The sequence below is a fragment of the Channa argus genome, chromosome 7, assembly GCF_033026475.1.
Source record: "Channa argus isolate prfri chromosome 7, Channa argus male v1.0, whole genome shotgun sequence".
Lineage (NCBI taxonomy): Eukaryota > Metazoa > Chordata > Actinopteri > Anabantiformes > Channidae > Channa > Channa argus.
The window spans coordinates 3,936,827-3,949,398 of NC_090203.1; the positions used below are offsets into that span (position 1 = coordinate 3,936,827).

The 12,572-nt window shown below is 41.8% G+C and overlaps 1 protein-coding gene across 2 annotated transcripts in view; it reads left to right on the plus strand.

Annotated features, from left to right (window-relative positions):
• dgkb (diacylglycerol kinase, beta) overlaps positions 1–9,679 on the plus strand; it is a 63,420-nt gene extending 53,741 nt beyond the window's left edge. For both annotated transcript variants that reach the window (XM_067511377.1, XM_067511376.1), the window contains exons 23-25: positions 3,904–4,024; positions 4,202–4,262; positions 8,027–9,679. In XM_067511377.1, coding sequence (XP_067367478.1) covers positions 3,904–4,024; positions 4,202–4,262; positions 8,027–8,134 — 290 coding nt within the window. In that variant the 3' untranslated portion in view covers positions 8,135–9,679. The remainder of the gene's footprint in view (positions 1–3,903; positions 4,025–4,201; positions 4,263–8,026) is intronic.
• The last annotated feature ends 2,893 nt before the right edge of the window (positions 9,680–12,572 follow it).

Consider the following 12,572-nt stretch of genomic DNA (forward strand, 5'->3'; position numbering starts at 1 on the left):
CGAGTCAGCTGCTCTTTGCTAACTGGCGAAATGGTGGGAGCCACTTGAAGGACTTATTAGAAAGAGGAAATACTATGCAAAAATGTTACGTGCTGCTTTTTTAACTTTAAGACAAAAACGCAGGACGCATGTAATCAAAGTAGTCATAGTTAAAGGAGTAGACTTTAGCTTTGCTGCTGTTATTCGCTTTCAGATAAGGAAACCGTTCGGCGTTTAAGCTGTGTTGTAACAATTGAAATGACTTCTGTTGCCAATGTGTTATTTTCTATCACGTCTACTTGTTGCTTGCACTGGTGGTGCACAGTATGATTTTAGGTGTCCTGGTGCGGTGGTGTGGTAGTTTTCTGTACTTCGGGATGAAGTGGATGTTACAATCATTGTCAGACTTGAATCATGTTGACTCAGTGAGGATCCCTTATGAGACTTCACTGGTCAGGACATGACTGCTGGAAAAAAACACTGAGGCTGCCTGCGAGGCTTTTAACATTATATCCCCCTAAAGTGGTAGCATTTCTATTTCTTTTTATTTCTTTCACATTTCAGTATCTGTTCATCATCATTAGACATGCTACAGCTGATTAGTCATTAATTCACAGTAGCATAGCATCATTTAATTTTGCGATGTTGGAAAGGCTGTGAGACACTGTATGGTAAAATCACAGGAGGGACGGTGAGGGAGAGGACGACCAGCTCCGTGCTGAAATAATCCATTCAAACAAAACGCAGAGATTGTCCTAACAAACAGTGTTGCGTGTTGCGATATTTGCACTGGATCCTCGCTAATGTGAGGGTGTAGCTGTCGAGCAAAGGTTCAGCGAGTAACAGAAGAAGGTGGACTTGTGAGGGCGAGACAGCAGATGAATTTAAAGCCCAAATTTTCCACGATGAACACTCCATTAATCCCTGAATGAAAATCAATTAGTTTGTTGTTTGAAAAAAGGCCACAGTCAAAACCCGGGAAGGCACTTAGTGTGAGAGGGTACAACTGTGTGTGTTCATGCTTGTGTGTGTGTGTGTGCCCTTGCTGAAAGTGCCCTTGAGGGGAGCGGCCTAACTTGTCAGATCAAGACAAAGGCATATTTAAAGGTAAACACAGGAGTGCATCAGCCCAGAGGGAGCAGGACTCATAGATTAAACCAGTGGCAGGGGTTTCTGTGTGTGTGTGTGTGTTGGGGGTGGGGATTGGTTTAGGGTTAGTGTAAGAGTTAGGGTTAGGCATTCAGTTAGGGTGACGGGCAATGGAATACATTATGTTAATAAATGTCCTCACTTTGATGACCATGCACGTGTGTGTGTGTGCACGTGCGTGCATGAATGAATAGTTGGAGGTTGCTGAGTGATAAAAAGAAGAAGGGGAAAAAAAACCCTGACCTTTCGGGAGCTGTTAAATCGTCCCGCTGGTGACGCCAGGAGACAAGCCCCTCAGGTGGAAGGGAATGGCTGTGGAGTGAATTATTTAGAATGGGACTGAGGTTTTGCAGGCGTGGGTGGGTTAGGAGGGGGGGGGGGGGGGGGGGGGGGGGTCCATGTGTGGGTGGAGGGGTTGATGCTTGCGACTGATGCCCCGTGACAAGCCCCATGAAGCTTTCATTGGAGGATCGGCCTCCCTGCTCCTCCCGCCATTCCTCTTTAGTTTTTCCTTCAGCTGATCGCCTTCCAGCGCCGCTCTGCTCACTCACTGTCTCCCTTTTATTCCTGCACTCTCACCCTGTCGCTCTGCATATGTCAGTGTGGCCACTGGCCTTGGCAGGTAGTTGTTTGACAGTGACAAGAACACCGTTTCCAATCCCACAGTCTGACGGAAGCACACAGCTGAGATTAGAGCGGCAGCCGCGCTCTTCTGTGAATCTCCCACGTGAACATTCATTCAAATGACTCTCAGTCACTCTGCATTGTCTGCCGTCTGTGTGTGTGGCTGTTCCGTTTGTCAACACTCAAATGTGACTTTCATCCCTCAAGTGAGGTGCAGAGCGTTGGTTGTACGGTAGGAAAGGCGGGTTTTAGTTTAGATTTATCCACCAGTTGCTAATTTTCCGTTCAGTTGCTTCATTGTTCTTCCTGTTTACTTATGGACGATATGTGTTTTTAGTCACATTTATAATCTGTGTTAATTCTTGAGCTTCAGAGGTGCTGGTAGTAGAATTCTTCACCTTTGCGTACTTCCAGGCTAGTTGTTTCCTACTGTTTCCAGTCTGTATGCTTAAGTTAAGCTCCAATCCTGCTTCTCTAGCTCCACACTAAAAGGTCCAAAGTGACTGATCAGTTGCTTGTCGTCAGCTCACAATATAAATACGAGAGTAGTGTGAAAAGTTCAAGCAGTGTGTCTTTTTTTTATTTTTATTTTACATATACGCAAAGATGGTGCTTTAAAAATGCAGCACTTCTACCTTATTTTTTTTATCATATTCTGTTCATTTAGTTAGAATTTTGTGATCGTGGCGATAGATCCATCACAGTCAATATTTAGTTGTCATCGAAGCCAAAGCTCCAGGCTAAACGTCTCCGATGACTATTAAGAATTTGCCACCAGTGATGTTACTGCATTTCTCTACTGATTATCAGTTTCAAAATCCTCCAAATTTTCATAAAAGAGTGGGCTGTATAGACCATGTATCAAACTAGCCTTACATATTCTTTGCGCTCAAAATTGTGTGTTCAAGGTGTGTGTGTGTGTGTGTGTGTGTTTTTTTTTAATATCATTATCATTGTTCTCAAGCTTGTTATAGAAATTGAAAGTAAAAGTTAAAATATGGACATGAAATATATTTTGTTGTGTTTTAAATGAATATCCACTGGTTGTGCACGGAGTCCGCCTGACCTTTTTAATTTTAGCATAGATGCTTTATGGATACTAGATCTTTGTTGCTGTGGACACCAAGTAATGGCTCTCAGTGCAGTAGCTCTGTCCATCTTACGTGTCAGCAGAGGCTTGTGTGAGCCATTTGCGTTAAAGTGAGAAGCTCTAAAGGGAAGAGAAGCAGCTTTAAAGCCCAGTGTCAAGAGGTCTGCTGTGTATACACACAGGCTCTTCCACCTCGACCCTCCAAAACACTGCACTCACGGGTCAGCGCAAAGATAGGGACAGACACGTGTCTATCACCGTGGCGACAGCTGCACACCACGGCTCGGGCGCGACAACAACACCTCGTGACAACACCAGCATTACGTACGACGCTCCTACAGGAAGCCAACACCGCTCGAACGGCAAAACATGACAGCGACGGAGTGGAGTCTGTGACAGCGAGCTAACTCGCTCGCATGCATCAAGAGCCTAAAAATGGGTCTTAGTTTCAATTAGTGTCTGTATGCTCCCAACAGCGAGGCAGCAGCTTCTTAATTTGTGGAGGGACGAGTCGATGGAGAGTCGGAGGCAGAACGGGTCGCTGAAACAGATGGGCCCTGCGTGACACTGGGCTTCCAGCAGGGGCAAAATCAATGCTCATAACTGCAAAACAGAAGAGAAATTAATAATTATATTATCACAAGATTGCATTGCATTGCCGGTGCAATCTAATTAATAGCTGTTTTGTTTGTTGCTTGTTGTTCTCGTTGCCTTTTTCTTTTTTTTTTAACTGTGAATGTTAAATATTTCAGAAGTCTGAAGTGGGGAACATCACGTGTCATGTTCTTTTATTCGTCCTCACATTGCTTCTCGCTTTCTTCTTTCCTTTCTCACGTTCTTACTAATTCCTTCACTCCTCATTCTTCTGACTCCCTGTGGATGTTATTTCAAAACTTACCGGTTCTAAAATAACATCAGCGGCATTTACGGGGAGCAGTGAACATAGTGTATTCGTGTTTTATTTACGCCTATGATGTGTGCACACTTGAAATGATCACCAGTGCTTGTTCTTAATTTACTGGACTTTAAGCCTGTAAGTGAGAATGTTATTTTGTCTTTAGACCTATCTGACCAGCTGCTGGAGGTGGTGGGGCTAGAAGGAGCCATGGAGATGGGTCAGATCTACACAGGCCTGAAGAGCGCTGGGAGACGTCTGGCTCAGTGTTCCTATGTGATAATCAGGTCCACATTAAACTGCTTCACATAAAAAATATTTACTTTCATTAGGAATGTAGATTGTATAGTTTTGGTCAACATTTGGTTACCAAGTCAACAGACCCTGTGGCCTTTATGCCATAAAAAATATATATAGGTAGGTATTGAAGGTGTCATTGTAACATGATGTCTTGTTACTTGCAGAACCAGTAAATCCCTTCCCATGCAGATTGATGGTGAACCCTGGATGCAGACTCCCTGCACTGTAAGTCAATACATGCATTCAGTTTCCTCATTGTGTTGCACAATCAACCTCAGCTTCTTATCACAAAAAAGAAACACACATTGCGTCTCCAGAACACAATCTACAACGTTAAAGTTACAATACGATGCCAAATGACTTCATTTAAACTCAAACCAGCAGTGCTGCTTTGATAACGGTGTACTGTGGTGATTCAAGTGCATGATCATTTCAGGATTCCTGCTCTTTAACTTCGTCTCATTTAGAAAAATGGCATGGACAAATAATCAGTACAATGCCACACAGATGATGGGTTCATGTTAGGAGCACGATCAATATTAAAAAATCAGGACCTGTTTCAAAATTAAAGTCAGATTGACATCTACTGTAGCATCTCCTCCTTGCTTTTACCTCAATTTGTGATGAAAAATGCTCAATGATGCAAGTCTGACTTCTTATTCTACTTTGCCCAAACTTTGTCTCGAACATGTACCTCGACGAGTGTTTGCTCTTTGTGCAAAGTTGTTCCTTAAAATGAAACTTCTTAGTTTGCGCTGATTACGGTTGTGTTAAACTTTAATTACATCGCCACAGCAGATGAAGTGCTGCTGAGATTTACATATGGATCACTCAGGCAAAGCTTAAAAAAAAAAAACAGTGCATGACGAAACGAGTAGCCTGCAAGTGCTCTTCTATGTGCTGGCACATCTCTAAAGAGCAAATTTCGCATCTGACAACACATAATTGCTCTGCATTGTATGAATGTTGTTCGAACGGTATGTTGGTGCAGAATTGGAATCAGTCGACCTGCTAAATGCTTATAAAAACATGACAGTTCAAATGGGATGTTACCCTACTAATTATTAACAACAACAACTATGCAAATGCATCTCAGTTCCTCTGCATGAATAACATTTAACACCATCAATCTATTTGCATTTTTAAGTGACATGTGACACGTGTCTCTGCCTCTGCCTAACTAGGTCTGGAATAACTGCTGCTGACTGAGAGTTTACTAGAAAATGATACTTTAAGTCTTAAATGAAAGGCTCTTGTAGTTTTCTTAAATTAGATGATGTCATCTGGAGGAGCTCTGGAAGAGCAGATTGACCATGATTACAAACTCCATAGTGTGAGCAACAAGATGTCATCAGCTCTGAGCTGAAGGTTCCTCCAAGTGATTTCATCTGGAGGTGTCTTTCAGCTAGAAGTAGAGAGATATTTTAATATAGGGAAGTCAATGGGAAATTTAACGGCATTTATGTGCATGAACCAAAAGAATCAAGTTCAAAATCGGTGAGTTAAGTCAAGTTTAATAATGGTAGGAAGCCCACAAAACCTGCTAGCTGCTACAGAGTCAGTGTCCAAGTGCAACAAATGGCAGCTGTGGTCCCTTTAATGCAGATGGTAGCATTTCCTCTTATATAATTAACCATGTGCTTAATATGACAACGCTTGATGGTTTCATCTTTGTTGCTCCATGGAGCTACAATTTCAGCCTTCAACAGAAATTGCATCGTTGAGGGAAACAGGATATTGTAGCCATAAAGTTTGCACTTTACCATAATCTACTACAACGTATGTTATAATTTATTGTCAGAGCCATGAACTCTGACGAAGTACACATTCATATTCCAACAGACCCCATTTGATAGAACCCAAATGGACGTACAATATGACGCATACGGAACATTTGATGCCGTTAATGCAATAGTGAATTGAGATTGCATAATAGTATAATAAGAACCATTGTCTTTTTTAAAAATAAATCCCATTTTGAATTCCAAATTGAAATAATATGTTCATATTGTTGCTGAAACGCCTTCAACCACCTCTGTGGCTCCCTGGGGAACCAGTTTAGCATAAAGCAGAAATCTATTGTATTGCTCTCTCCCATGATGATACAGTAAAACCTGTTTCAGACATGAACTCTAGAGAATGTCAGGAGGATCAGGTCCCGACATTGTCTGCAGTTTCCCTCTGGAGATGGTCCGTGTGAGATGCAGCCTCACTTGGAAAGAAATACACAAAGCTGCAGAAGTGACAGTGTTTTGCTTTGTAATCTGGTCATGTACCACAGAATCTCGTGCTGCTCCTTGTATTTGTTTGACGATTTCCAGGTCTTCCCTTACCGACGGAAGTCAGTTTGCCTTCACACATACACCCACCCCAGAGAAAGTCTGGAAAATGTCTGGATTCCAGTGAATGTCTGTACGAGGCTTTGATTGAAAAGTTGTCTGTCCATTGACATCATTTTTATATCAACTACTACAAAATGTGCAAGAGTTGCCACTGACTGACGTACGAAAACGTGTGTGGGCTGACTATAATATTAGTAAACTTTAAATATCAAAGAACATTTCAAAAAGGGGGAATCTGCTTCCCAAGAGGAGCCTTTGAAAGTTCTACTCGAATGCAATTTATAAGGTTTATTGGATTAAAGAACTCATTTTCTAAATTAATTATGTTTAATCTGTGCTGTGGACCTCCCTTGTTTTCCAAAAAGATCAGCTAAACTTTCATTATACTATGCTTGTTAGATACACTAAGTTTTTTTTAAAAAAAAAGCTGCACATAAAACAATATCTTTATCGTCATTGTACATTGTACACGTGAAACTAAATTAAAGTGCCACCTGGTCAGTGCGCTATTTAATATAAATTTGTAGGATGACCAGTGGAGTTATGTCAGTTTCAACAATGTCGGGGAATATTTTTAAAATATCGACCACTAATATGGAGGTACAAATGAGCTAGTCCACGCTGTAGACCGACAGACGTTACCCGTGGGGATAAATTGTTAGCTTTATGCGAGTCCTATTTTAATCAATGTGGATGTTCGCATGTTGGCTCTCTCGCTACATGCACATAAATATGTTCCTTTTCTCAGGATGACGTGCGTCAAAGCGCTTCACAGGAAGCCAATTCTAGAGAAAACTGAGAAATACATCAATTAAACACGTGAATTTAAAAAAAAAATTGCTTTAAACTGATGTAAACAAAGTGTCACCTATTACTTTCAGCGTTTTTGAATCATAGTTTTCTTTTATCCAGTTTGGTCCTGAAGGCTCCTTACTCTGCTCCCAAAACGCTTGCGGTGCGTGAGATTTACGCGAGACATTGTGCGGCACTAGCTAGGCTTTCTGTGCAGAAATGGCATCTGTAGATACAACATTCAAGACTCAATCAACTTTATTGGTCCCATAGGGAAATTGTGTTGCCTTGTTACAGCTGGTCTCTACGGGAAAAGTCGAAAAGAAAGGAAAAAAACAAGGAAAAACTACTGATCAATAAGTAAGAAAAAGCCGAGTTAGAGGAGTTAATTATAAATGAAATAAAAACAATGCTATTTTTTCCATTTTGACCATTTAGTCCCGCTCGTTTTTACAGAAGGGGGGATAAACTGACTGTTTAAAGGCGGAGACTGGACTGTGATCAGTCTCTGCCTGAAAGTGCTCCAAGGTGCAGCCAGCACACGGTGGAGTGGGTGGGAGGGATTGTCCAGGATTGAGAGCTTGGACAACCTTCTCCTCTCAGCCTCAACATGCAGAGGGTCCATCTTTCCCCCCCCAGAACAGAACCAGCCCCTCCTTATTAGTTTGTCCAGTCTGTCCAGTACCTGCACGGATCAAATGACCAAAGTTATTCTTTATTCTCCTGCAACGAGGAGGAGGAAGAGGGGGCAGAGAAAAGAGAAGCTCAATGTGCCGCTACTTTATGATGCAGCCTGAAGCCAACTTGAGGCAACACTAGACTAAATCTAAGCCTTTCTTTCCCTTCAAACACCAGATTGAGATCGTCCACAAGAACCAGGCCCCCATGTTGATGGGACCTCCACAGTGCCGCAGCTGCTTCTCCTCCCTCGTCAGGAGAACACGCGCCGAGAGCAAAGACTGAGCCACCTTGGTCCAAGAGCTTCAAGTCTTCACAAGCACCTGCAGAGCCGCGGTCACAAGCTGCTCACTCGGCCCGTTAGCGAAGGGGGTTTCTGAGGCCTGTTTGATAGCCCAGCTTACAGTAGCAAACTGTAGGTTCAGTATTCGTCACCCGCACCACAGAGAGAAGTCCTCCTTAAATCCAGAATGTGGTGCGTTTACGACTGACGCTTTGATCCGCAGTGTGTTATGTAGTTTAGCTCCAAAAATACTGAAGCTATTTCAGGAAGTCCACTTCGAAAAAAATTTTCTAAAAGTTTTTACTTTTGCTCTTGTGATCTGTGCCATGTGGAACAAGTCCACTGATGAATGTGTTTTGTGATAAGATGTATTTATTTATTTATTCATATTTTGCTGCTATTAATGTTTTCTAAGGGTTTTCTGCATTTGCATACCCCAGACGCATGATGGACAGAGAAAGAGGCTGATGCTGTTGGATCTGACATATCTGCCGTTTTGGTTTTTTTTTTTTGTTCCAAAATGTGTTTAGCGAGAACTGAAGACTTTGCTCAGCATTTCTCCTGCGCTTCACTCATGAATGGCTTTAAGCAGTGAAAAGACACAGAATCGCTTTTGCTTTCGTTCAATGGTTCCCGCAAGTCATCCTTGTCACGTTTTGATCTGCCGGGCTGCTGCTCCGTCGGTAGAAAGATCAGGAATGATTATTGATCGTTCATAAAAAATGCATGACACACTTTGTTCGTACGTTGCACGAGAGGTTTCCAGGCAGTTTTACCAATTGTGTGCACACTGTTGCATGAGTGACCAAGATCTAGTTTGACACTTGTGGAAATTGTTTTTGAATCTACGTCTATAGTGCTACTGGGCTTAACCATATCATCCCTTATCTGACACATTTTTATGGCATCTTGTGTTTTTTTGTTTGTTTGTTTGTTTTTTTGTGAACAGGTACTCAGGTACTTTTGAAAGGAAAAACGGAAAACAAACTGTATATTATTACTGTGACTGTAGTCACAACTGTAGATGATCAGTTTTCAGCGCGCGCAGAAGTTCTGAACTCACTGTGCACAGAGGAAAATCATTTATTTGATAGTAATAGTGTAAGTATACAACTTTATAACAACGTTCTGAATGGTACTGGAAGTGGTTCACTGCATTTCAGCTTTTAAGTTCTTTATTGCACTGAGTTGCAAACACAAACAAACGCACGCCACTTGAAATTTTGTACATTGTGAGACACATGCCTGATAAATGTCTTGTTTTTAAAGGAATTGCATGTTTTCTAAGGAGACTTTTAGGCTCCACTATTTCAGTCTTTCAAAGTGCCATATGCCAGAGGAGGCTGAGGTCTGCTGAGCCCATCTCTTCGCTTTGTACCGTGTAGCGTTTGTACAGTGAGGTTGTATTTTTGTACACAGTATTATTTTTCTGCTTATTGCTTCATTGTAGAACTCAAACCATGTTGTTCTGCCTAAAACCAACTGCCTGATGTTTACTGGAAAATTGATAATGGAAGTAGTAAAAAAAAAGCTTCTATTGTTTGACACCGAGTGTCCTGGTGTTCTTTTTATTTGGACTTGTACTGGTCTAGTCACACCGTATTTCAGCGGGTTGAGTGATGAAACTCTTTCGCTGTTATAACAAATTCTAAACCACTTATCAACACTAGCCGTTAGCGTAGTACTAGCATGGACAAAAATGGCTGCCTGGGCACAACAAAGGCCATTTTGAATGTGTTTGTGGTCATTTTATTTACACTTTTTGGAAAACTTGTTTGTTTTTGTTCCTTTTTTTTTTGGCAGAGCTCTTTCAAACAAGAAGTACTGTTTGAACTAAAGATGCAGCGATCGATGGGTCAGAGATTGTAATGGGCCAGTTTTTCAATTGATCCGTCAAGACTGGTCACCGGTCTGAGATGTCTGATTCTGTGCCAGTAAAATTTACACGCAAAATGATTTATGTCCCGCACACAGTGACGGCCATCGATGTCATAGCCGCACACAAACACATACAACGTGTCACTGGCGTAGAACGTCTTCAACGTGAGTGAAGAAGACACAAAGCTCGCAATTTGTAGTACCTGCGAGGCCAAAATAACCTGTGGAGGAACAGCAAAAACGTTCGGAACAACCAACATTAATCTGACGCTTTAAACGAGCCAATCATGACTAATTTCAAGAAGCTAGCAAAGCTAACTTTTCTCAGCTCTAAAAAGACCAAAGCAATTGCAAAGAAAATCATGGCGTTGGATGACTGGATATTCTCCTTTATTGTGGTTTCAGAAATTTGACACATCAACTGAGCCCAAAAACACACTACCAAGTAGGCGATATCTTGCGGACTTTGAGCTACCAGAATTGTTTTATGTCATGTCACAACACATGTAGCCTGCCACAAGCCGCCTCCATAGATACAATTAGTTGTCACTGCGAGACAACAGCACTAGAAACATGACCAAAGCCATGGATGGAAGACGGTCGGGCTTCTTTAAACACTCATCGCTCGCATGTTCGCAACTTCACAACATCCGAGCACAGCTGTTCCTACCGGATGGAACAGCACCTACTGTATGCTGCAGCCGCTAATGGTGCAGAGACGATCACGGGGGGCACGAGCTGCCAGCCACACACACCACACCGCACATCAGTGGGGGCTTATTGAGAACATGTTCTCAGGAACTCAAAAAAAAAATAATACTAAAAAAGATCAGACATTTCATTTGCAGTTTGGGTAGAACCCTGAAGGACAAACGTTAGAAAAATGTATCTGCTCCTAGCTGTGACCAATGTCTGATCTAAAATATCCTCCAAATGAGGTCATCTGGAGGAGTTTTTAATTCAGATTATATCTATTTTATAAATTTTATGTGCACCTACAGAAAGACACTGCAGTGTCTTTAAAAAGTCAACTTTTCAGAATTTGTACCTGAAAAGCAATAATAAAACCTTTTTGTCTGGAGTGGCACTTTGTTTGCTGCGTGTCTCAGTGTCAGATGGGTGGATGCCTGCACTTGACCTGCGTTTCTCCGTCCTCTGGGGGGTTCAGCAGGAGCGACACACTACTTCACTTCACATCAACTTCACCTGCCTGGCAATAGACCCCTGCCTCGATCCAAGATGGCATCAGCGTGACCACTACTGACTTCTCATATGTCCATCTTTCAGTCAACAGTTTCAAGTTGCTTTTCAGAAATGTGTATGTGACAAGCCGCTTTAAATTCACCAAACAGATCTTGGAATATTTTGGGAAAATCCAATTAGAAATTACAGCTAGTTATGTTTCGTGCTGAATGCAGGATACTGTGATGATCAGGATCAAGATTCGAAATTGAACTTTAAATTTATTTGTTGAAAAATGTGTAAAAAAACATAGTCCTTATATACTAAAGCATGTCGATATCTGCTGTATTTGTATATCTATTGTATTCTGTCTTATCATAAACCTGGTGAACAGGTCGATATTTTAACACTTGTATTCTTAATATTAATCAATTGAGGAGATATGGTGCTTGGTTGTAAAATACTTAAAAACTGATATTTCTGCCTTATCCTGAAAGACATGATGGACTTCTTCCACTCTGATGGGTGACCCCCAGAATCTAGCCGATCACTATGAGAGATGTGCCTGCGTGGTGACAAAATGAAGTACGGTAAGTAAAGTTCTTATCAAATAGTGGGATGAGCCTCAATGCAAGAACCATTTAGGGAACAGTTGCACAAATTAAATCCAGTTCGGCGTTTAGTTTATGTCCTTGCACGTTAACAAGCTTGTAAAATGAGGCTGTAAGCTTCCCATATCCAGCGGTTCTCTGTCGGCTTTCTCTATTCGCTCGTTTGTGTTGAGCTGGGGTCTGAAAACTAAGGTTAAATTAAGATTATTACAGTTTATAATTCTCTGGTCATTGAGTGGCACCCACTGAATTCTTTTAATGAGTCTGACTCATGAAATACCTGAAATGCTAAGAGCGGCAGTAGCTCAGTTGGTAAGGCCATGTATTACAGGGTTAGTGGTTCGATCCCAGGTCCTTGGCCAAGACAGTGAACCCCGACTTTGGATAAAAGTGCCACTATATTAGTGACCATTTACCATTTCAAAGTAAAACTGCCCGTTATGATTAAAGGACACATTTTACTTTACTTTTTTGTCTGTTTGTCCTTTCGGCGTATCCCGTGAGTTCAGGGTCGCCACAGCAGATCATTGTCCGCATGTTGATTTGGCACCGTTTTTTTTTTTTTTTTGCCGGATGCCCTTCCTGACGCAACCCTCCCTTATTTCTACCGGGCTTGGACTGGCCCTGCACAGCTGGGGAGGGGAAGGGGCTTTTAGGGGTTCAGTTTCTTGCCCAGAGAAATTTGAGCTACAGCCGCCCTGACCCACCCGCCCCGTAACACATTTTACATAAATGAATAAATAAGATTACAATTATTTATGCATTATTG